The following is a 23,283-nucleotide window of genomic DNA, read 5'->3' as shown; positions in this document are numbered from 1 at the left end:
ACCAGGTAAACATTACAGAGATGGGATTTCCTAAGCAGACTATTCATCAAAAAAAAAAAAAAAAAAAAAAAAAGAAAGAAAGAAGAAAAAAAAAAAGAATTCAATCCTCTGGGCTTCCACATGCCTCTGTTCTCCAGGTAGAAGGAACAAGGGCTATATACTGAAGTTGAAGTCGAGAGATGGAAAAAGAGATTCAGAAAAGTAAAGCGGAATAACTGGGAGTAATATATTTTAAAGGATATTCACATGCAAATAGAACCAAGACTAAATGATGCTAGGTAGGAACATGTGATTCTTGCATAATTTAACAATTTTACTTATTGTTGCTAGTTTCTTGATATCTTCTCTTAGAAAATGGACAGCAAAGCCACATGTTAACTTCACTACCCAGCTAATGTAGTAATTCATCAAAATTCACTTTCATCAAAACTTACTGAGGAGGCAGCACACTACCAAACGAATGCTTACAAATATTAACCATTATTTTCCTTTGTAACTTTACATAAAATAATTTCCCTGAAAAAAAAATTTAAGGCTGCAGCATTAAAGTAAAAGCTGGTGGCCGGGCAAGGTGGCTCATGCTTGTAATCCCAGCACTTTGGGAGGCCTAGGCGGGCAGATCACCTGAGGTCGGGAGTTTGAGACCAGCCTGAGCAACATGGAGAAAGCCCATCTCTACTAAAAATACAAAATTAGCCAGGTGTGATGATGCATGCCTGTAATCCCAGCTACTCAGGAGGCTGAGGCAGGAGAATTGCTTGAACTGGGAGGCAGAGGTTGTGGTGAGCCGAGATAGTGCCATTGCACTCCAGCCTGGGCAACAAGAGCTAAACTCTGTCTCAAAAAAAAAAAAAAAAAAGTAAAAGCTGGTATGGAGAGAAAGGGTTAAAGCCTGTTAGCTAAACTTCCTTAATGTCTCTTAGGAGTGATGTCCACACTATTTCCCAAGACAGCTACTGCAGAAAGCTGCAGTCTTCATTTATTTTTTAAAAGCAAAGCACTAAAACCCTCTACCTTGTTTAAAATTTAAAAGTGTATCCAATCTATTTTAAACTAAATTTTGCATATTTTGGAATACAACTTCAGTCAATCTTTTAAAAAAAATTATTTGATTTTCAATTAAATATATATTAGCACAAATTAAACCAAGAAGCATATCTAATTTATCTTGGTGTAAAGCTAATCTAATATACCTAAAAATGGACACATTATGCACTTGATATGCTTTTATTATACTCTGCAATCCTGAAACACACAGGAAAAGTACAAATAAAAAGGGCAGTCTAGCAAGCCACTTAAGTCATAAGTAGATTTTCTGAAAAAATGGCATGGAAAGTTACCTCTTGCAGTAAAAGATGCTATAGGTTTTTTAGTACTACTATTTCATTAATGACACAACACACAAATTATCCTTCTGAAATAACCAGAAATCACTTCAGTAAAACATACCTTTAAAAGATTCACAGTTACACGGCGTGTAAATTGTTACAGGAGACAAAATGGCGGTTACCGGAAACTGAGTGGAAGGTTACAAAATTTCTAAGAGCAGAAGTGGTTTTGAAGTAATAAGTAGAAACAAAAAATAACCTAACCTCTTCAAGATAACCACCAGAACCAGCAAGAGAGTGCTGCTGTGCTGTGTGAGGAAGTGAGTACAGGAGGGCTGGAGCTCTCTCACAAAGGAAGTGAATATTCACTTCTGGTTTTACAAACCATCTCATTTGTCAGATTTATCTCACTTGGCACACATCTGGCATTTAGTGCTCAAATAATATAACATATATAGGCACACTCAACAATTGGCATTGATATAAAAATGTAGGCAATCTTCAACTTAAGAGGAAGTGTGTTTTAAAAATGAAGGTTTAGGGCCAGGCGCAGTGGCTCACTGTAATCTCAGCATTTTGGGAGGCTGAGGCAGGAGGATCGTTTGAGCCCAGGCGTTCAAGACCAGCCTGGGAAACATAGCGAGACCTCTGTCTCTACAAAAAGTACAAAAATTAGCCAGCTGTGGTGGTATGTGCCTGTAGTCCTGGCTACTTGAGAGGATGAGGTGGGAGGAGAATAATTTGATCCTGGGAGGTTGAGGTTGCAGTGAGCCGAGATCACCCACTGCACTCCAGGCTGGGTGACAGAGTGACACCCTGTCTCAAAAAAAGGTTTGTACATACTGTAACAGGATATGAAGCTCCAGATAGAGCAAAATTATAGTGACAGAAGTGAATCAGAGATTGCGTGAGTTGGAGGGTGTGGCCTGGGGGGACGATTGGGAGAGGAGATTGTAAAAGGGCACTGGGGAACTCTTTAGGATAAAGGAAGTGTTCTATATCTTGACTGAGTAAAGGTTAAGTGACTCTAAATTGCCCAAATTCACCAAATTGCACACCTAAAATGTGTGAATTTTATTATATGTAAATTATACTAGCAAGAAAATGATTTTACAAAAAGGAGGTCTGTAACTCGGCATTTCAGATTTCGGAATAGGCTTTTCCAAAAAAATGCATACTACAAATCGTGGTAAGTTTTCAAGCTAGCCCTTCTCCCCCAAATATGAACCATAATTTGGATGAGACTGAGTAGCCTGGAAGCCCACCTAGTCTGGAGACATCAAAACCACAGCTCCCAGAGGTTCTATTATGCACTGTAAGTACTGGTTGGCAGAGGGAGAGAGGGATATTGTTTGATGTCCAGACGCAGTCACAGAGTTAGGATGTGGTGACTGGAGAATGTGAGGTGATGGTAGGAAGATCTAAGGAGCAGGAGGCAAACACATACCCTGAGCACTTTCGCACTTGACCAACCGCTAAGTAAACCTGGAACTCATACTTACTAGTTGAAGAGAGGGGAAGCCAGAGGTACTTATGCTCTGTCGATGGTACTGGCCAAGGTTTGGTGGGAGAGTAAACTGTTTCCTTATTTCCGCTGAAGAATACCTTGGATTAAAATAGAAAAATCTAAATGAAATGATTATTTTAAGAAATCATCGCAATTTTAGATGCAATCTTTGATACCATGTTATAAAACGTAGGCCTTGGCTGGGTGATGAGCAGAACTGACTAAGATACCCTCAGTGGCCTGTGAGTGGACACTGTAGTTTTTGTCTGATAATACATACCCTTGAGAAGTTCACAGAGGCCATGATGCCTGCAGTCAGGGTCCTGCCCAATACTGGAAGGATGATGGCAGAAGGAGGACTTTGAGGCCCAAGAAAAAGATCCAGGGCATTTGACTCCTTCTCCCCCAGCCATTCAGAGTTTTCTCTATGTGAGGATGTCTGGTCTCTGACTAGAATCCTTTAAATCCTGAGCTGCCATTTTGATCCAGCTATTCTCATTTCAAGCAGCTGAACCCATTTGGCTGACTGGCTGCTACAACAGAGAACACCAGAGAACTGTTATATGAACACTTCTGCCTCCCTGTAGGCACCTTCAATGCTACAGGAATTCCCAATGATTATATTTTTTCCAAACTGCTCCTGGTGGAGTGATCCTTTGCATCACCCATGTGGACAATACTCAGCCAACACTTTAGGGAGCCACACAAATGAGAGAAAGTTGTTCCTCACTGTCTACTTACACCTGCTGGCATGTGACTGCTGGCCAGTGATACCCCAGCTTACGAACAAGTTGACTTCTGAGCACTCATCTGTTAGCCATTTGTTTGGAACTCAGAGCACGTTTTCTTATTACATCATTGTGTTGGTGGTTGGATTCTCAGGCTAGTTCACAAAAGTGTATTTAAACCACAATGAGGCCAAAACATACAATACCAATACCGCTACTGAATATAATTAGAAACTAACAGAGATTATAGAGGATCAAATGAGATCATATATTTTAAACATGCTTCGTATCCAACGAGGGTATATATAAATTTTTAAACATTGTTACTTTAAATGTAATACTTAAATATTACAAATGAAGCTTATTAGGTTTTCTCTGTGCAAATGTGTGCTAGGGTATACTTATTAACTGCCCCGCATGATGAGGTTTCCTACATGGTTTGCTTTGCTCCTGACCTTGGCAATGAGTTACACCTAGAGAGGCAGGAAACTAGGCTCTTGTCTCAACTTTGGCATCTATTCTCCTTCAAGGGCACCCCAATTTCCTTTCAAGATGCCTACGCTCATGCTGTGCACTGTCTAGGCAGAAACACAAATCAAAAGAGTGGGCACATAACTCACGGCAGGACAAGCATCTCTCTTTCCCAGGATTCTGAATGACAGATGGAGAGAAGATTGGAAGAATAAGGCTGGAGCACATTCATCCTAGTGGTGGCCCCTTATGTGATGAGTCAAGGAAGTGTGAAACCCCAGAGGAAGCTGTAGCGGCAAGCATAAATTGTGCTCCTTAATTTTCTACAGCATTTTCTTTCTTTAATTTTTTTAAAGTATAAGGAAATACTAGGATAGGAAGTAAGTATTCTACTAGCCATGAGGGAAATTCTGATTAAACCACAATGAGATGTCATTTCACAACCACTAAGCTGGCTATAACAAGAAAGAGGGGCAATAACAAGTGTTTGCAAGGATGTGGAGAAACTGGAGCGCGCATATGCTGTTGGTTGGGATATAAAATGGTGCAGCCATTTTGGAAAGCCATCTGGCAGTTTCTGAAAAATTTGAACAGAGCTCCCATGTAACCCAGCAATTCCACTCATGGGTATATACCCAGGAGAAATGAAAACATACTTCTGGCAGTGTGTGGTGGCTCACACCTGTAATCCCAGCACTTTGCGGGGCTGAGGTGGGCAGATCACTGGAGGTCAGGAGTTCATGACCAGCCTGGCCAACATGGCGAAATCCTGTCTCTACTAAAAATACAAAAAAATTAGCCATGTGTAGTGGTGCGTGCCTGTAATCCCAGCTACTTTGGAGGCTGAGGCATGAGAATCGCTTGAACCCGAGAGGTGGAGGTCACAGTGAGCCGAGATTGCACCACTGCACTCCCGCCTGGGCGACAGAGCAAGACTCTGTTGAAAAAATAAATAAATAAAAAGGACAACCACACTTCCCCACAAAAACTAACACATGAATGTTCATAGCAGCATTATTCATAAAGGCCAAAAAATGGAAAAAATCCAAATGTCCATCAACAGATGAATGACTTAACAGAAAGTTGTATATCCACACAATGGAAAATTACTCAGCAATAAAAAGGAAGAGAGTACATATACCCCACAACATAAATGAACCTTGGAAACATTATCCTAAGTGAAATAAGCTAAACCAAAAGATCACGTGTTCTATGATTCCTTATATGAACTGCCCAGAATTGCAAAATCTATAGAGACAGAAAGTAGGTTTGTGGTCACCTAGGGTTGGGGATATTGTAGAGAAATGGAGAGTGGCTGCTAATGAGTTTGGGGTTTCTGTTTGAAGTAATGAAAATGTTCTGAAATTGATTGTAGGGATGACTGTGAATATATTAAAAATCACTGAACTGTACACATGGGTGAATTTTGTAGTATATGAGTTACATCTAAATAGAATGAGATAGGTGTACATGTAAATATTCTACATAGACAAAAGTGAAGGCAAAAAATTAGTGTGACAACTAGGAATGAAAGAATAACCTCAGATTTTGTCTCCAAGTGTTTGATAGACTGATTTTAATTATAAGTTGGACAGTCACCGATTTTTAAAAAATCAACAGATTAGACCACTGTCCAAAACAAAAAGTCTATATTGCATGAGCAACAATGTATCTTGTGTTTGGCACCATAGGACTCAAACCAACACTGCAATCATTTATTTGCTTACTTGAAAAGAGGATCATAAGCCATAGAGGGCCAACACAACCAAGCCAAAGCCCTTTTCTGTGATCAAGCTGACCTTTTTACAGATAAGGCTGACTTCTCCTGGGACTGCTGCCTCCAGGTCTTCCCCCAAGAGCTCTCAAATAATATGTCTTAGTTTCCCGGTCATTCTAAAACTGGTCCTATTATAGACCAGAGTGGTGGATGTGAAATAAGAATATCTGAAAATGTTCAGGAAAGAAAGTGGCATTGTGAGAGGATCAAAGAGGCAGGAAGGACAGGGTCTTGCTTTCATTTTGAAGCAAGACCTGTTGTCCTGTGTCAAAACTCTGGTATTTTTGTCATCATGAAATCAGAATGTTCCTGCCCTCTAGCCTTTCTTAAACAGAGTCAACTGGTGTTTCTGTTCCAGTCCTCCATATACCAGTTTCCTAATTCAGAGCTACACAACTAATCTTCTTCCTTGACGCTTTGAGCCTAACCCAATACCTAATAGCACTCCTATTTTCTGTCCCTACAGAACCCTATAGAGAAGGCAATTAAACCTGTCACTTCAAAACTGTCAAATATGAATGGTTTGTCATTAAACCGAAAATAGTGAATCATTCCACGTGGAAAAGAATTGCTTCCTATCATTTGAAGAACTTCAAAATAAAATATCTCCAGTGAGGCCCTACACACATATTAAGCTAGCAGAAATAGGCTGGAATGATGAAATTCCATGTTGGTCAAGCTGTGGGAAAACCAGCATGCCGCACACCCCTGGTGGGGTTGTATATTGGCTCTGTGTCTCTGGAAAGTAATAATGTAATATGCAACCAGAACTATAAAACTGCTGTTAACTCTTTAACTATCCCACTTTGGGAAATATACACCATGGAGTTCATACAAACAAAAATATAATTTTGAGCGGAAATGAACATAATACTCTGTATATGATAGTATGATAGCAAATAATTGGAAATAACCAAAGCATCCCACATTGGAAAGAACACTGAACAAATAACAGTATAAAATATATGGGATATCATTTTTCCATTTAAAATGACAAAAATATAAATTAGGTTGACCCATGGAAACCTTCATACGAAGTAAGCTACAGTAAAAAATAGTATGAGCAACTAAATACAAACACACAACAATATAACAATATACATGGAAATATACTACAAGGATCAGAAATCCTTTCCATAGTCACAAAGTAGTTTAATAACTACCTCATTCAGGTCTGTCTCCTATGAAGTTATGTAAGTCCACAATTTTAAAAAAAATCCATATGGTTGGGCACAGTGGCTCACGCCTGTAATCCCAATACTTTGGGAGGTCAAAGCAGGTGGATCACTTGAGCTCAGGAGTTCGAGACCAGCCTGGGCAACATGGTGAAACCCAGTCTCTACAAAAATTACAAAAATTAGCCAGGTATGGTGGTGTGTGCCTGTGGTCCCAGCAACTCGGGGGGCTGAGGTGGGAGGATTGCTTGAGCCTGGGAGGTTGAGGCTACAGTGAACTGTGTTCATGCCTGCTGCACTCCAGCTTGGGTGACAAAGTGAGATCCTGTCTCAAAACAAAAACAAAAACAAACAAACAAATTACATATATATAAAAGAGTGCGCAGACAGAGCGTACTACTTGGGGTGTTTAAAAGTTATGTAAATGTTGGCTATTAGGTTTCCTAATATGGAACTTCAGTCCCAAAAGAACATATAGCACCCCAATGTCCAAATCAATCTTCTCATCTCTTTCCTGGTCCTAGTGAAGGGGGACATCTGTCTCCACAAAAAAGAACACAACCAAAGCAGGTGTTTGCACAGGTTCCATTTCTATGCAGGTACTGTGTGTGGGTTTTATTTTCCTCTACATTTGATTCTCAGACCAAATTTGACATGCCCAAGATAAGTTTCACGATGCTAGATTTATATCATGATAATATTTCCTTAATGAGCTAAGATACCCTTCTTCTAAGGAACTCAAAATAGTTTAGAAGTATTATCTTCTTTATTTTCATACATTTTACTGGAAGGGAGCCTTGCGATTTATTTAAAATGTCAATACCCATTGTGATTAAGGAGTCAGAATGGTGGTGATGGATTGGTGGTAGGGAGTGGGTAGAGAAGCTCTATGTTTTTTTTTCAGATCAGCAATAATTATGATATACAATTGGGACTACAAACCACAACTAATCCTAGAGTAGAGCTTTCAAAGTGTGGCTGCTGGACCATTTGCATTAAGTCATCAGCTACTTAGATAAAAATTCATATTCCTGGACCCACCCCAGTCCTGTATTAGCATCTCTTGTGGTATGGTCTGGAAAACTGTATTTTAAGTCAGCAATTCCAGGTGATTTTTATGTCCAATAAAGCATAAGATTCACTGATAGTGCAAGACTGTGAAGGAATGGTTGGTTCATTCCTTCCTTCATTCATTCATTCCACATTGAGAACACACAAATTGTTGGGCTCTCTGTTGCTGCTCCTGGGAAGCCTGATCCAGTGGGTAGATGGGAGGAGGGCAGATGAATAATTGAATACTTACAATATGGTAAATATTCTATTACAGGAATATGCATAGCTCCTTGTGAGCAAAGAGGAAAGAGTTACTAATTCTGCCTAGGAATGTTTAGGGAGCTTTTAAAACAAGATTTCTGAGCCGGATTTTGAGAAAAAAATTAGTAAAAGAAGGTCTGATGGAGAAGACAATGCACTTTAAACTTTTAAACCATTTCATGATATGTAGACATCAGTTTTTCTCATTCTCACTTTATTTTAAACATCATGCTGCCTCATTTCTTTATAAAATATGTATCTAGCAGAATAAAGAAAAAGAATGAAAAAAGAAAAAGAATGAAAACTCATTGACAGAGTCCTGAGTTTTGCCATTTGCCATTTGCTTGAGTTTAAGCACATTAGTTGACTAAGGTGGGTCTTAGTTTCATTATATGTAAACCAAAGGGGCTGGGCTTTATAGCACTGAGCATCTTTCCAGCTCTAACATGCAAAGATGCACAAGAATCTCCAAGCAGATCAGTCAGCACCACGAGCTACTCCAGCAGCTGTGCTAGGAAACCAAACAGCCCTGGAAGGCTTCTCCCTGGCTTTCGACCCTGAAGGAAAATTCTTTCATTATCTGCTGGTATGGTCGGCAGCCCAAATGGCTGGATGGATTTTAAAACTGATTAAGGAAAAAAACTTCATCTATAAGTATTGAAAGAGGTTTGGGTCTCTTGAGGTTTTCCTGAATCTGACATGTTTTAAACAATAGTGAAAGGGGTGGGGTAAAGAAAAGCAAATATATAATTTACTCTTGGTAACAAGCGATTGTAAAACACTCCACAAATACAGTGTAAAGTACAAGGTTAGTAATAAATATTAATTACAGACATTTGTGGGTGTACATGTGGATGCAACCACAATATACAGTATAATTAAACCTTGAAAAATAGCCATTGTTTCAGGACTAGAAATGATTTACATCAAATAAGCAGTGAAAGGTTGTTATACACCCCTCTCCCAAACTTACTAAGTTACAAGGTTAGGGCAGGGTAGTATTTTTTAAAAATCAAGGTTTAGGCCGGGCACAGTGGCTCAAGCCTGTAATTCCAGCACTTTGGGAGGCCAAAGCGGGTGGATCACCTGAGGTCAGGAGTTCGAGACCAGCCTGGCCAACATGATGAAACCCTGTCTCTACTAAAAATACAAAAATTAGCCCGGTGTGGTGGCACACACCTGTAATCCCAGCTACTCAGGAGGCTAAGGCAGGAGAATTGCTTGAACCCGGGAGGCGGAGTTTCCAGTGAGCTGAGATCATGCCATTGCACTCCAGCTTGGGGGACAAGAGCGAGACTTCATCTCAAAAAATAAAAAATAAATAAATAAACAAAAATCAAGGTTTAAAAATTTGTTGCATGTAGAAAAACTGACTTTGAATGATGTAGCTATCAAAGGGTTAGATCATTGTGCCTGGCATGGGTAAGGTCTGAAAACACACATCTAGCTCAAGAGTGAGTAGTTCCTAGAGTTGACCACATAAAAGAAATCTAAGGCTTTTTCTGAGATGCATTCTTGGATACTTTTAGTAAAGTGCACTTTTAAAAGTCTACAAAATGAATTTCTGTAGCTAACTTTATATATTTATATATCTACACATATATCTATATATCTCTATCCATAACTGTATCTCCATACACTGGTATACATATATGCATACATATTTTCAGCCAAAAAGTCTGGAATAAATTCCTTGTAAATTCTTCAGCCTGTGGCCTCACAATGGATTATTACAGGTTTTATTGTTTCTCATATTTTCTATCTCCTCTCATAAACAGACAAGCCATAACTGTACAACTTCCATAAAACAGATTCAACAGGTGGAAACATGACTACAAAGAAAAGTTTGCCTCTTATTAGGAAGGCATGGAACTTATGTTTCTTCCTCACAGGGGAGTCCTAAATCCCTTTCACTTAGAAAATTCCTCTGAAGACAGTGGAATATTTATTAGATGACTTAAGTGTTTGAGTGTTCCAGCAGCAAGACTAGAGAAGGATTTCTCAGTGTCTTCAGAGACATCGCCTCTCCCCAGCCTTTATATATCATCATGTAAGTTTCCTTCTTAATATAATCACCATCTACTGATGAAGCAGCATAATCACCTAAAAGAACACCTGTAATCCTTGAGTGTCTTGTGTTTTAAGAAAAGAGAGTCTTTCCAGAAAAGTGTGTTGAGTCATAAAGTAACAGATGTAACCTATGTAAGCTGGATCCCAAAGGAGGAGGAGAGATGAAACTGGAGCAGAAGTAATATTTAAAGAAATATTGGCTCACAAAAATACCAGACACAGCTTCATAAAGCTCTATAAATGCCCATCAGAATTAATACAGAGGAAACCAAACCTAGACACATCATAGTAAAACTGCTGAAAATCAAAGAGAAAAATCTTTAAAACATCCAGGGAAAAGACACATTATCTTCAAAGTGTAATAATGCAACCAACAATTGACTTCTCAATTGTATAAGTGAAATCCGCAAACCAATGCAACGACATCTTCAAAGTGCTGAAATAAAATAACTAACAATCTAGAATTTTCTACCTAGTGAAAATATCCTTCATAAGTAATGAAGGAAAAAAAGATTTTACCAGATAAACAAAAATGGAGAGAATTTATTACCAGCAGAGGCATACTAAAATAAATAGTAAAGAGAGTTTTTGAGGCAGAAGAAAAGCAATCCCAAATAGAAACACAGAAGTGCTGAAAGCATTGAAATACACCAAAAGGGTAAACGTAAGTAAATCTAAATGATAGTGACTGTACAATATAAATATAGTAATGATAATAATGTGATGTTTAAAATATACATACAATTAAAACATCAATGATACACAAAAGGTATGAGGGGTAAACGGATTTCATGTGTTTTATAGCCCTTATTATATCATCTGGGAAATGGTAAAAGTACTAATTAATACTAGGATTCTAATAAGTCAAACATGTATTGTTGTAATGTCTATAGCAACAAGAAGTAAGTGGGCAAAACAGAAAAAAAAAAACCCCACATAGGATTGAACATTTATACCCAAATATATCACTGCAACCTCTGCCTCCCAGGTTTAAGCAATTCTCCTGCCTCAGCCTCTTGAGTAGCTGAGACTACAGGCACCTGCCACCACGCCGGGCTCATTTTTGTATTTTTAGTAGAGACGGGGTTCACCATGTTGGCCAGGCTGGTCTTGAACTCCTGACCTCAGGTGATCCACCCACCTCAGCCTCCCAAAGTGCTGGGATTACAGGCGTGAGCCACCGCACCCGGCCTATATCAGTTATTAAATGTAAACAGATTAAATTCTCTAATTAAAAGACAAAGGTCATCAGACTACATTTAAAAAAATTGTTGCTTATAAGAAGCACATTTTACTTTTAAAAACAGATTGAATATAATTAGCTGGCAATAAGCTGCGCATATTTAAAGTATACAATTTGATAAGCTTTGACATATGTATAGGCCCATGAAACCATTACTACAATAAATAAGTTTCTTCATGCCCCTTCTTAATTCTTACCCTCTTTCTCCTGGCAACTACTAATTTGCTTTCTGTAACTGTAGATCATTTGCATTTTCTAGAGTTTTATATAAATGGAATCATACAATATATCTTTTTTTTGGTCTGGCTTCTTCCATTCAACAGAATTATTTTGCAATCCATTTATATTGCACTGTGTATTAGTAGTTTACTCCCTTTCATTATAGAGGAGTATTCCATTGTATGGATATAACACAGTTTTGTTTTTTTTAAATCCATTCACCTGTCTATGGACATTTGAGTTGTTTTCAGTTTTTAGCTATTATAAATAAAGTTGCTATAAACATTTGTGTTCAAATCTTTATATGGATACGTTCTTTCATTCCTCTTGGGTAAATGACCAGTTAAAGTGTTTTACAATGTGGTTGTATACTCCCATAATCAGTGTTCCAGTTTTTCCATTTGTTCAACAATACTTGGTGGTGGTAGTGTTTTTAATTTTAGCCATTATACTAGATATGTTGTATGTGGTGGTATCTCATTGTGTTTTTAATTTGCATTTCCCTAATGACTAATGATGCTAAGCAAGTTTTCATGAAGAGACACACTTTATTTATATTTAACTTTTATTTTAGGTTTAGGGTTACATATACATGTTTGTAACATAGGTAGATTGCGGTGTCCTTTCTTTCTTTCCCTCTTTGTTTCTCTCTCTTTCTTCCTTTCCTTCTTTCTTTCTTTCTTTCCTTCCTTCCTTCTTTCTCTCTCTCTCTCCCTTCCTTCCTTCCTTCCTTTCTTTCTTTCTCTCTTTCTTCCCTCCTTCCTTCCCTCCCTCCCTCCCTCCCTCGCTCCTTCCTTCTTTCTCTCTCTCTCTTCCTTTCTCTCTCTTTTCTTTCTTTCTTTCTTTCTTTCTTTCTTTCTTTCTTTCTTTCTTTCTTTCTTTCTTTCTTTCTTTCTTTCTTTCTTTCTTTCTTCCCTCCTTCCTTCCCTCCCTTTCTCCCTCCCTCCCTCCTTCCTTCCTTCCTTCCTTCAGACACACTTTAAATATAAGGACATAAAAAGACTGAAAGTGAAAGAATTTAAAAAGTTATGAAACCTAGCCAAAAGAAAGCTGAGGTCACTATAGTACTATCAGACAAAATGGACTTTAAGAAGCATTACTGAAGAGAGAGATGTTTCCTAAATAATCAAAGGGCAATCCACTGGGAAGACACAACAATTCTAAATATGCATGTAGCAAGTAATATAGGCTCAAAATATATAAAGCAAGAACTGCAAAAGTAAGAGGAAAAATATTACATCCACAACTATAGTAAAAGTTTCAAACATACTTCTGTTCTATCACGCAGATAAAAAAAAAAACCAGAGATACACAGAACTTGAAGATGATAAACAGACTTGTGCTAATTGACATATACAGAAAACACCATGCCTAACTTTAGAGTACACATTCTTCTTGCACACATTAAACATTTACATATTGACCATATCCCCAACCATAAAACAAGCCTCAACAAATTGCAAAGGTCCAGAAATGATATAGAGTCGCTAGTCTGATGCCATGTAGAACTAAACTAGAAGCCAACAAAAACATGCTAGCTCTACAACATCTAAATATTTGTTTGTTTTTGCAAATGACATAATTTTAAGCCTATTTTTCTTTCCATTTATGTGCCTGGGCTAAGTAAGTGGATTTTTAAAAATTACATAAAAACCAAAAGGAAAATAGCCAGAGAGGAAAACTACATGTAATATTTAGACACAGTTATATAAGCTATTCTATTTTTATTTTGAGGATGTAATATATTTTGCAATTTTAAATATAAAAAGTATTAAAAAGCACATTGTACAACGTCTCCCTCCTACTCTTGTTTGCCAGGTACCCAGTTCCCTCTCCACAGACAATCTAGGTAATAATTTCTTGTGTTTCCTTCTGTGCATATAGAGTTTATAAGCAAATACATGTATATATTCTTTCCCACATTTTTATTTACACAAATGGGAATACAGTACTCGAGAGTCATCTATGTTGTAGTGTTCACCCATTGTTCATTCTTTTTTATTATGGAGGAGTATTCCACTGCATGAATACCACAATTTGTTTATCTGTTTGCTGGTGATCTTCATTTTGCTTTATTCACTTAATAGATAAATACATAATAATTCCCTCATTCTTTTTTTACAGCTGCATATGTACTCTACTGGGAATAATTTCTTAACTACTCTCTTTCATACATTTCTGTTGTTTCTAGTTTTCTGCCAGCACAAAAAAAGTTCAGAAAACTGTACATATGAATTCATACATGTGTAAATATATCTGTGGAATACAGTCCTAGAACTGGAATTGTTGGGTGAAAGTGTTTGTGTATTAGTCCTTCAGAGTATTTTACCAATTAACATGCTAAGCAGCCATATAAAGAAAGTGTACAAAATGCTTTCAACAATTTTAAGGAATTATTGAATTAACTGGCTATTCTGCCCATTGTTATCTAACTATCCTGAAGAACCAAGAATCCATTTATTTGATATGCAAAACCAACATTTGCGTTGAGGGACTCTTTTCTTAACTTTATGGGCATGAAGTTGCTATTTAGTAAAGTTAATCCCTTTGTTTACGGGGTAACTGTAAGACTCAAGACAGTATGGTTACCTTCTGGTGGGCTGAAAATTTCATTTGGGCATACTAAGTTTGAAGTTCTCATGAGGACTCCAAGTGGAAGTCAAGTTGACAGTTGGCTAAACGGTCTGAAACAGAAACAAAGTCCCAGTTGCGGATGTGAATTTGGCCAGGCTTGAGAGAGCAGGGCTGAGAGGTCCACACCTCCCCACCCATGGTTTCTCGTCCATGTCCCCAGCAACCCATATCTAGTTTACCAAAATGGTTATATGTGGTGCCCACAATGGTGTGGTTATAATCTGTGGTCTGGGATCGAAGCCACATAGCCTGGCTAAACAACTAAACCAATCTCTCTCACTCTGCGCACCAGTGGTCGTTCCTTTGTTTTGGCTTTCACCCCTCTTTGATGAGTCTAATCTTTGAGGAAAACACAGATAACAAAAGCTCTCAACAAGCTAGTCAGAGAAGATCTTGAAAGCAGCTCATGGGACCACTGAACAATTTGGGGAATGAAATTTTGCCAAGAAGAACTTCCTGATTATTAGGATTGCAGAAGGTTGACTCATTTTTTGTGTGTGAAAACAGAAAATGATGCCACTATTTACTGAGTGCTTATATGACACAGGGCCCTGTGCTGAGCACTTCATAAGCACTTCATTGAATCCACACGGCAATGCTATGAACCAGGTTTATCATCCCTGTTTAACAAATGCAAAACTCAGGGCTGGAAATGTCTGGAGAATTTGAACCCAAGACTATCTGACTCCAGAGAACATTCTGTTAGTTACTATGCTTATTATATGAGTATAAGCTTAAAAACGTATTTAAATCTGAGTATATTATTTGAAAACTTTCCATGTTTTTAAATAGTGTACTTAAAAACTAGAAGGAAATACTACTATTCACAGTTATGTTAGAGAGGTAGGAAAACAGAATTTTTTTTTTTTCTTTTTGAGACAGGGTCTTGCTCTTTCACCAAGGCTGAGTGCAGTGGCGAGATCACAGCTCACTGCAGCCTCAAACTCTAGGACTTACGAGATCCTCCTACCTCAGTCCCCTGAGGGTAGCCAGGACTACAGGCATGCACCACCACGCCTAATTTTTAATTTTATATCGAGATGGGATCATGCTATGTTGCCCAAGCTGGTCTCAAATTCCTGGATGCAGGTGATCCTCCTGCCTCAGCCTCCCAAATTGCTGGGATTATAGGCATGAACCACCACACTCAACCTCGAGTTGTTTTTTTTTTCTTTTTCTAAAATGTTTGTGCTGTGGTTGCCATAGATTTATGACAGAAATTGTAAACACACATATACCTTTTTAAACTATTATGAAAGTATCTTAAGTGTCTCTTCAGGGCTGGGTGCGGTGCCTCACGCCCATAATCCCAGCACTTTGGGAGGCTGAGGCAGGGGGAATCACCTGAGGACAGGAGTTCAAGACCAGCCTGGCCAACATGGTGAAATCCCATCTCTACTAAAAATACAAAAATTAGCTAGGCGTGGTGGCGCATGTCTGTAATCCCAGCTACGCGGGAGGCTGAGGCAGGAGAATTGCTTGAACCTGGGAGGCAGAGGTTGCAGTGTGCCGAGATCGTGACACTGCACTCCAGCCTGGGCAACAGAGCAAGACTTCATTTCAGAAAAAACAAAACAAAACAAAACAGTCTCTTCAGGGATCCTTTCATCATTTTGTTTCTAAGTCTCCTGGAATTTCGAAATAAAACTGTATTCTCAGCATACTTCGAGCTCTTGCATCCACTTCCTCCTCTACCTGGATTCAATTAAACTCAACACACATTGTTGGATGCTGTTGATTAAAAACACCTCATTTCTCCACTCTGATTTGTGATTTATCTAAGTTATTTGTCCCAGCATAGCCAGCTCCTTGGCCAATTTCGAGGCCACATGCTGTATATTCATGAAAGGGCCTATAATGGTGCTATTTATTTTCAGATGTGCTGGCCAAGGCAGTGAATTAGCTGCACGTCTGTGTGACTTAGTGAGGTGGCTTCAGTAAAGACATGGAGAGCCTTCCAGCCTCTGCTATTCAAGCTGATTGCAGTTGTGAAATACACATGCCTTCGCTATAAGGGGAAATGGAGCAGTTCTAACTTCCTCATTTTTTGTGAGTTTGCTTTGTTAAACTATGGAACTTATGGAGGTGGCTGAGAGAGAAAGTTTTTGTTTGCCCTTGAACACAGCTTCAACCTGTGGAGGACAACTGAACTAAGCTGAGGACCGTCAGGTAATTGTTGTTGTATCTTCATGCACACCCTCTATAGAAGTGGTTCTCAAAATGTGGTCCTGAGACCAGCAACATCAACGTCCCCTGGCCAAGCTAGAAATGCAGACTGTCAGGCCTCTGCCCAGACCTACAGAATCCTAAACTCTGGGGATGGGCCCAGATATCTGTGTTTTAACAAGCCCTCCTGGTCAGGCGTGGTGGCTCACGCCTATAATCCCAGAACTTTAGGAGGCTGAGGTGGGCGGATCACAAGGTCAAGGGATCCAGACCATCCTGGCCAACATGGTGAAACCCCATCTGTACTAAAAATACAGAAATTATCTGGGCGTGGTGGCACATGCCTGTAATCCCAGCTACTCAGGAGGCGAAGGCAGGAGAATCGCTTGAACCTGGAAGGCTGAGGTTGCAGTGAGTCGAGATCGGGCCACTGCATTCCAGCCTGGTGACAGAGCGAGACTCCATCTCAAAAAAACAAAACCAAAAACAAACAAACAACAACAACAAAAAACAAAAAACAAGCCCTCCAGATGATTCTGATGCAGGCTTACGTTTGGGAACCACTGGTCTGTTTCTAGCAGACAAATTCCATCTCTGCCAGCTTTCTCTTGCCCTTTCCCCATTCTCCCTCAGTGACATAGGACTGTAATCACCCTTCCTCAGTCTAACTAACCCTATCTAGTTAATTTGAAAATCAAGATTCTAACAGACATTCATTTAATGATACCTACTTCCTACGTAGCCAAATTTAACTAAGATATTCTACTTTTTACAAATAGTTAATGTGTCCTCAAATAATCACTTCCTCCATTCCCTCCTTCCCCAGTCCCAAACCGTCTCCATCATTTCTCAAAATTTATTTTAGTTTGGAGGATGAAAACAATGCTTCTTAAACCAAAGAAACTGCACTGTTCCAAAGTTATGAAGCTATTAACGGTTGGCTGTTATTTACTTTAAGAAAAAGCTCTGACGTGGGAGGTGGAGTCAGTGCCTGGAAGGGTGAATATTAAGGAGAAGGACAGCAGGCTTAGGAAAGTTGCAGAATGACTAGAATCTCTTAGTTGAGAACAGTAGAGAGATGACACATAAGCCCAGATGTCTGACATTGATTTATTCTTTCAAGTATTTATTGAGTATGCACTTGCTCGAAGTTCTGGGGATACTGCAAAGAGGAAAGCAGACAAAAGCCTCTGCCCTCATGAAGCTTCTATTCTGATGTGCACTGAAGCCTGGGCTTCTGCCACATTCTTTTGTATTAAGACTGCCCTATCCAGTGATCCTTTCAGCTCAGGGTGTTTTATCATTATAGGTACCTGAGGCAAGCAAAATATATGGTGCCTTTATAGGAAGGGAGGAGATGGCCGGAATGAGGGAAAAATTCTTCGAAAGGAAAAGTACCCAGACAGACCCCACCCCAGCTAACCAAAATTAGTTATTCACAGAGCAAAGGAAATCTCTCTGAGGCTTCAAAATTTGACATCTTTATGGTTCCAGGAATCATGCACATTAATAAAGTCAAATTTATCCTCATAACAGCTCACTCGTGGAACAAGTACTACCCTCATGTCACAAAAAAGGAAGCGAAAGCAGAAAAGAATTGGGTACTGGATCAAGTTCTGAAGTAGAGCCTGTTCCAACCTAAGAACCAAATCTGCCTCTTGCAGGATTTTCTTGCCTGTATTGGCATATTGATGGTCACTTAGCTCTAGCACTGAGCCTTTTCCAGAAGTAAGGCCCAGTCTTCTGCCAACATTCTCCAGGGAGCCACCATGTCCTTTATTGTTCTGCAAATATTCTTTCCTGAAGGGCTCAGAAAGAGCCTCGTTCTTGTCACCTATCCACTATTTCCCGTATGAATCCTAATACTGTATCCTTAATAAAATTTCTGTCTAGATATAAAATAAGTTCCTTTACTCTTCCCTTACTGAAGAGTTAGTCATGTTAGTGTGATAGATGCAGAAGTAATAATCTCTTAAATCACTTCTTAATAAATGAGACTATATTCTGTGCACTAAACAGTTATTCAAGATGACAACTATTAGGATATTTGTTTTGGTGAAATCGTATGGCCTGAGTTATGGATCAAGCAGGTATTTTAAATCAAGAAGCCTGAATAAAAATACCAACCCTTCTAATTTTGAGGAGAAGAGGTATTTTTCTTTATGTGCAATATTAAAATAATACTATGTTTGTTGTATAAAAATATAGCAAAATTTTACATCAATGAGTATAAATTATTCTTCATATGAAGAAATGATAAGAGACTAGAGGACATGTATGGTAAATAAGAGACTAGAGGACATAAGTAATTTGAACTGTTTGTTTTTTTGTTTCTTTGTGTTTTTTTTTTTTTTTTTTTTTTTTTTGAGATGGACTCTTGCTCTATCCCCCAGGCTGGAGTGCAATGGCGCAATCTTGGCTCACAGCAACCTCCACCTCCTGGGTTCTGCCTTAGCCTCCCGAGTAGCTGGGACTACAGGCACATGCCACCACGCCTGGCTAATTTTTGTATTTTTAGTAGAGATGGGGTTTCACCATGTTGGCCAGGCTGGTCTCAAACTTTTGACCTCAGGTGATCCACCTGCCTTGGCCTCCAAAAGTGCTGGGATTACAGGCGTGAGCCACAGTGCTTGGCCTGTTATTTGGACTTTTTAAAAGAGACATGGCAAATGTGAATAGTATATATACAGAAACGTATTTCCTTCTGCATTAACTGGCGATTTATTTCTTATTACCTATCTTAAACTCAAAACAGTCAAAAGAGTCTCAGGATCATTATAAGGACGATCTAAAGACATTCTGTTTATAGACTCCTAGAAAATTACTCAAGATACTTGTACTTGGGCACATATATGAAAACCTTTCCTTTTATATATTGAGACTGTTCTCTTTTTTTTAGAGAACTTAAATACAAAACCTCCTGATATTCAAGCTAATGCTGTAACAACAAAGTTAACTTGAGCAAACACTGAACAACTCCTTTGCAGGCCCTGTTCTGAAATCCTTCCAGTGGTGACCCTCAAACTTTAGCGTACAAAAATAAGAATCCGCTAGGGAACTGATCAACCATGCAGATTGCTGAGCGCCACCCTCTTGAGATTCTGACTCATTGGTTTGAGCATAGCTAGAATCTGCATTTTAACAACCCCAGGGGTTCAGATGTAGTCCACCTAAGGACACTCTGAGACAAGCAACAACTGCCTTGTGAACTTCGAGCCAATGGAAAACCTGACCGAGAAACCTGTCTCATCATTAAACCAAGTTTACAATCTCAAGTCTTGATGCATACTTGGTGCTCACTCAAATGGAAGAAGAAGGAGAATGTGAGTCAATGTGGTTCTATCTGCAATTTTCCACTTCCACCTGCAGGGCAATGATTTATCCATAATGCAGGAAGGTCAAGGTTTCCAGGACAGCATAAGTCAACATTTTCTTTCTTACTACTATGTAAACAAGTTTTTCAAGGCACTTTAGATTAGAAAAGTTAATAAAGAGGAAAGAGAAAGGAGGAAAGACGGAAGAGAAGGATTTTCACAGGGAAAATAAAAGAAAGGTAATCTTGCTCAAGTAAGTAGGACAAACTGGACTATACCTGCTGAATAATTACAGGGTATGCTTCAGAAGGCACACACTCAGCTAAGCCAGACCCACTGGCCAGTAATGAGATAGCAAGAGTTGGGAATTATTCGTTTTCTGGCCTCATATTATCTGCAGAGTCCATGAGGGTTTAGAAGGATGGTCTTTTTCAGAAATCTTAATCTGTAACAAATGGAGGAATGGAATTGCATTTCAGTGAGATCTTGCTGTCCCGATTCTTCTTCAGCCACCTGTATGCCTACCATGGGTTTGCAAATTCTGCCCTGGGTCTGGTTACTATATTAATAATGTATCTTACTGTTGATATCAGGGTTCCTATTAAACTGTTCTCCTATGCAGTTCCCAAATACTAGACACATAAGGAAAAGTGCTTTCCTATAAATGCTTTACTTTTTACCTTCAACAAGGGAACAACAGTTAGCTTTAACTTTCAACAGTTTTAGAATATTTTGCATTTTAAAAGCTTCTTGCATTTGAACACATCTCAAAATCTTGGCCTCACTCTCTTTTCTCAATGCATAAGGGTGGTTACGATCCCTGGGGGTTTTCAAATGCTTTTATACCAGGTGACTGTGCATTAAACAAGCTATGGTGAAGTTGATCCATGATAATTAACAGGAATAAGATTTTAGGGAAAAAATTCTAAAACCTATTTCTTAAATGAAGCCATCAATCATGGCAGAGGAGCCACATGTTGGGCACAAAGCCAACACACACACGGCTCTTTCTGGGACACGGCTTTTGGTCAAGGGCAAGGTATTCCCCACAAGAAGAGAGCTGAACATGTCTCCAGTTTTGCTAGTCTCTTATATTAGCATAACTTTTAGTCTTACGAAGGCAAACTTTCCCTGTTCCAGAGCCTTACTTCCAATGAAGTAGGCAAGGCAATAAACACTCAAAGAAGTTAAGGGACTGCTTAAGCCTAACAAATCTTGCAAGTGGTAGAGGTGGAATGAGAACTGAGTTTATGCTTAGGAGAGTAGACTGTGGTCTTTTTTCCTAAAGAAAGTTGTTTTGAGTAGGTACAACGGGCAGTAGGTCACCATTTAAAGAGGAAAGAAATCCCTGACCAGCCATAACTTGCTATGCTTGTAATTCCTACCACCTTAAAGCACATAGGAAGTCTTTAGTTGGATTGAAAGGTCAGTTACTTGAGAGAATAACATATACACTAAACCTTAGTACAGTGTCATATTCCTACATCAGATTAATCCATATCCACCTAATTTCATACAGGGACACTGAGGAAGTGAAGCCCAGACCACCCTGTAGATGCATAGGAAGCTGAGGAAGACAATGGGTCCCAAAAGAGCAATGTGGGAATTGGGGTCCAGTCCTTTTCCAGGAGGGATGGAGCGTAAAAAGAATATTAATAAAATCAGGTGTTCAAGGCTAGTTTCTGAAAAATCATTTTGAATCAAACCTCTGTCCCAAGTACAGAATAGAATACTCTGTGCCTTGGGATACCCTAGGACCAACCTCATCCATTTCTCAGGTTTTCTTAGATTAGGACAATAACAAGTAGTTTAAATGCATGTTGGCTACCAACTAAAGTTGACAATAAAGCCTGCCTAAATTGATGCAAGGAAGTATACATAGGACTTTTTTTTTTTGAGATGGAGTCTCACTCTGTTGTCTAGACTGGAGTGCAGTGGCGCGATCTCGGCTCACTGCAACCTCTGCCTCCCGAGTTCAAGCAGTTCTCCTGCCTCAGCCTACCAAGTAACTGGGGCTACAGGCATGCATCACCAAGTCCGGCTAATTTTTTTGTATTTTTAGTAGAGATAGGGTTTCACCACGTTGGCCAGGCTGGTCTTGAACTCCTGACCTCAGGTGATCTGCCCGTCTCAGCTTCCCAAAGTGAGATTACAGGGTGAGCCACTGCGCCCAACCTATGTAGGAATTTTTTAAAAAATAAACGAATCTAACAAGACATTTATTTTCAATATTCTCATGCTAACTTACACAGTAATCATATTTCAATGAATAATAACTGGTTCAAATCTTGCATAATCATCTACTAATGGTGTGATCTTGGGCAAATTAGTTGACCCTGCTAAACATATGGTGGAGTGACAGAGACATAGACACACAGAGAGACTCTGAGCCCCAAACCTGTCAGGCTATAAGAATTGTCCTTGGGGCTGGGCACGGGGCTCACGCCTGTAATCCTAGCACTTTGGGAGACTGAGGTGGGTGGACCATGAGGTCAGGAGGTCGAGACCAACCTGACCAACATGGTGAAACCCCATCTATATTAAAAGTACAAAAACTAGCTGGGCATGGTGGCATGTGCCTGTAATCCCAGCTACTCAGGAGGCTGAGGCAGGAGAATCACTTGAACCCAGGTGGTGGGGGTTGCAGCGAGCCGAGATCGCACCACTGCACTCCATCCTGGGTGACAGAGCAAGACTCCATCTCAAAAATGAAAAGAAAAAAGAAAAGAAAAACAGAATTGCTCTTAGATCTGCACCCCATGTGCTGGTTAAGTAGTTTCCCATTCTTCTTACTTTATGGTGTACCCTTAAAATAATGCACCATTAACTGAGGTAACATGAGCATATCTTTAATCCTTATAACCTGGAAAACCCTACTCCTAGAACTACTATTACTGCAATTAACAATACTAGTCACACTTAATGAGTGCTTTCTGTCTGATCATTAGCCCATTTAGTCTTCACAACAATCCTGTGAGGGAGGTATTATTAGCTTCACTTTACAAATTTGGAAACTGAAGCTAAGAAAGGTTAAGAAACTTGTACAAGACTTTACTGGTAGGCACAGAGAAGGAAGGAGACAGAAGATAGCCCTACTGGAAAATGTTATCACCAGGCACATCTCAGAGAAAGTTGCTATAGGAGTTAAACTTCTGGTATTTTCCTTCCCAGGGGCTTGGCAATGGAAAGCTTAGCATGCAAAAGCTTTCAGAAGAAAGGATACTAAGCTTTACCCCTAGCTACTAAAAAGAGCAGGTTTTAGCCTGTTGCTGAGACTTTGAACCTGGCTCCAATATCATTAATCCTTTCATGGATAAGTAGTCCTGGAATACATTCC

The 23,283-nt window shown here is 39.3% G+C and overlaps 1 protein-coding gene across 1 annotated transcript in view; it reads right to left on the bottom strand.

The window, feature by feature from the left end:
- DOCK8 (dedicator of cytokinesis 8) overlaps positions 1–23,283 on the bottom strand; it is a 239,907-nt gene that overhangs the window by 185,443 nt on the left and 31,181 nt on the right. Inside the window, exon 2 of the mRNA XM_031654757.1 lies at positions 2,831–2,933. Within this exon, the coding sequence (XP_031510617.1) occupies positions 2,831–2,933 (103 nt within the window). The remainder of the gene's footprint in view (positions 1–2,830; positions 2,934–23,283) is intronic.

Source organism: Papio anubis, chromosome 13 (assembly GCF_008728515.1).
Source record: "Papio anubis isolate 15944 chromosome 13, Panubis1.0, whole genome shotgun sequence".
Lineage (NCBI taxonomy): Eukaryota > Metazoa > Chordata > Mammalia > Primates > Cercopithecidae > Papio > Papio anubis.
Note: the sequence above shows the minus strand (reverse complement) of the source record. Positions and strands in the feature narration are given on the sequence as shown.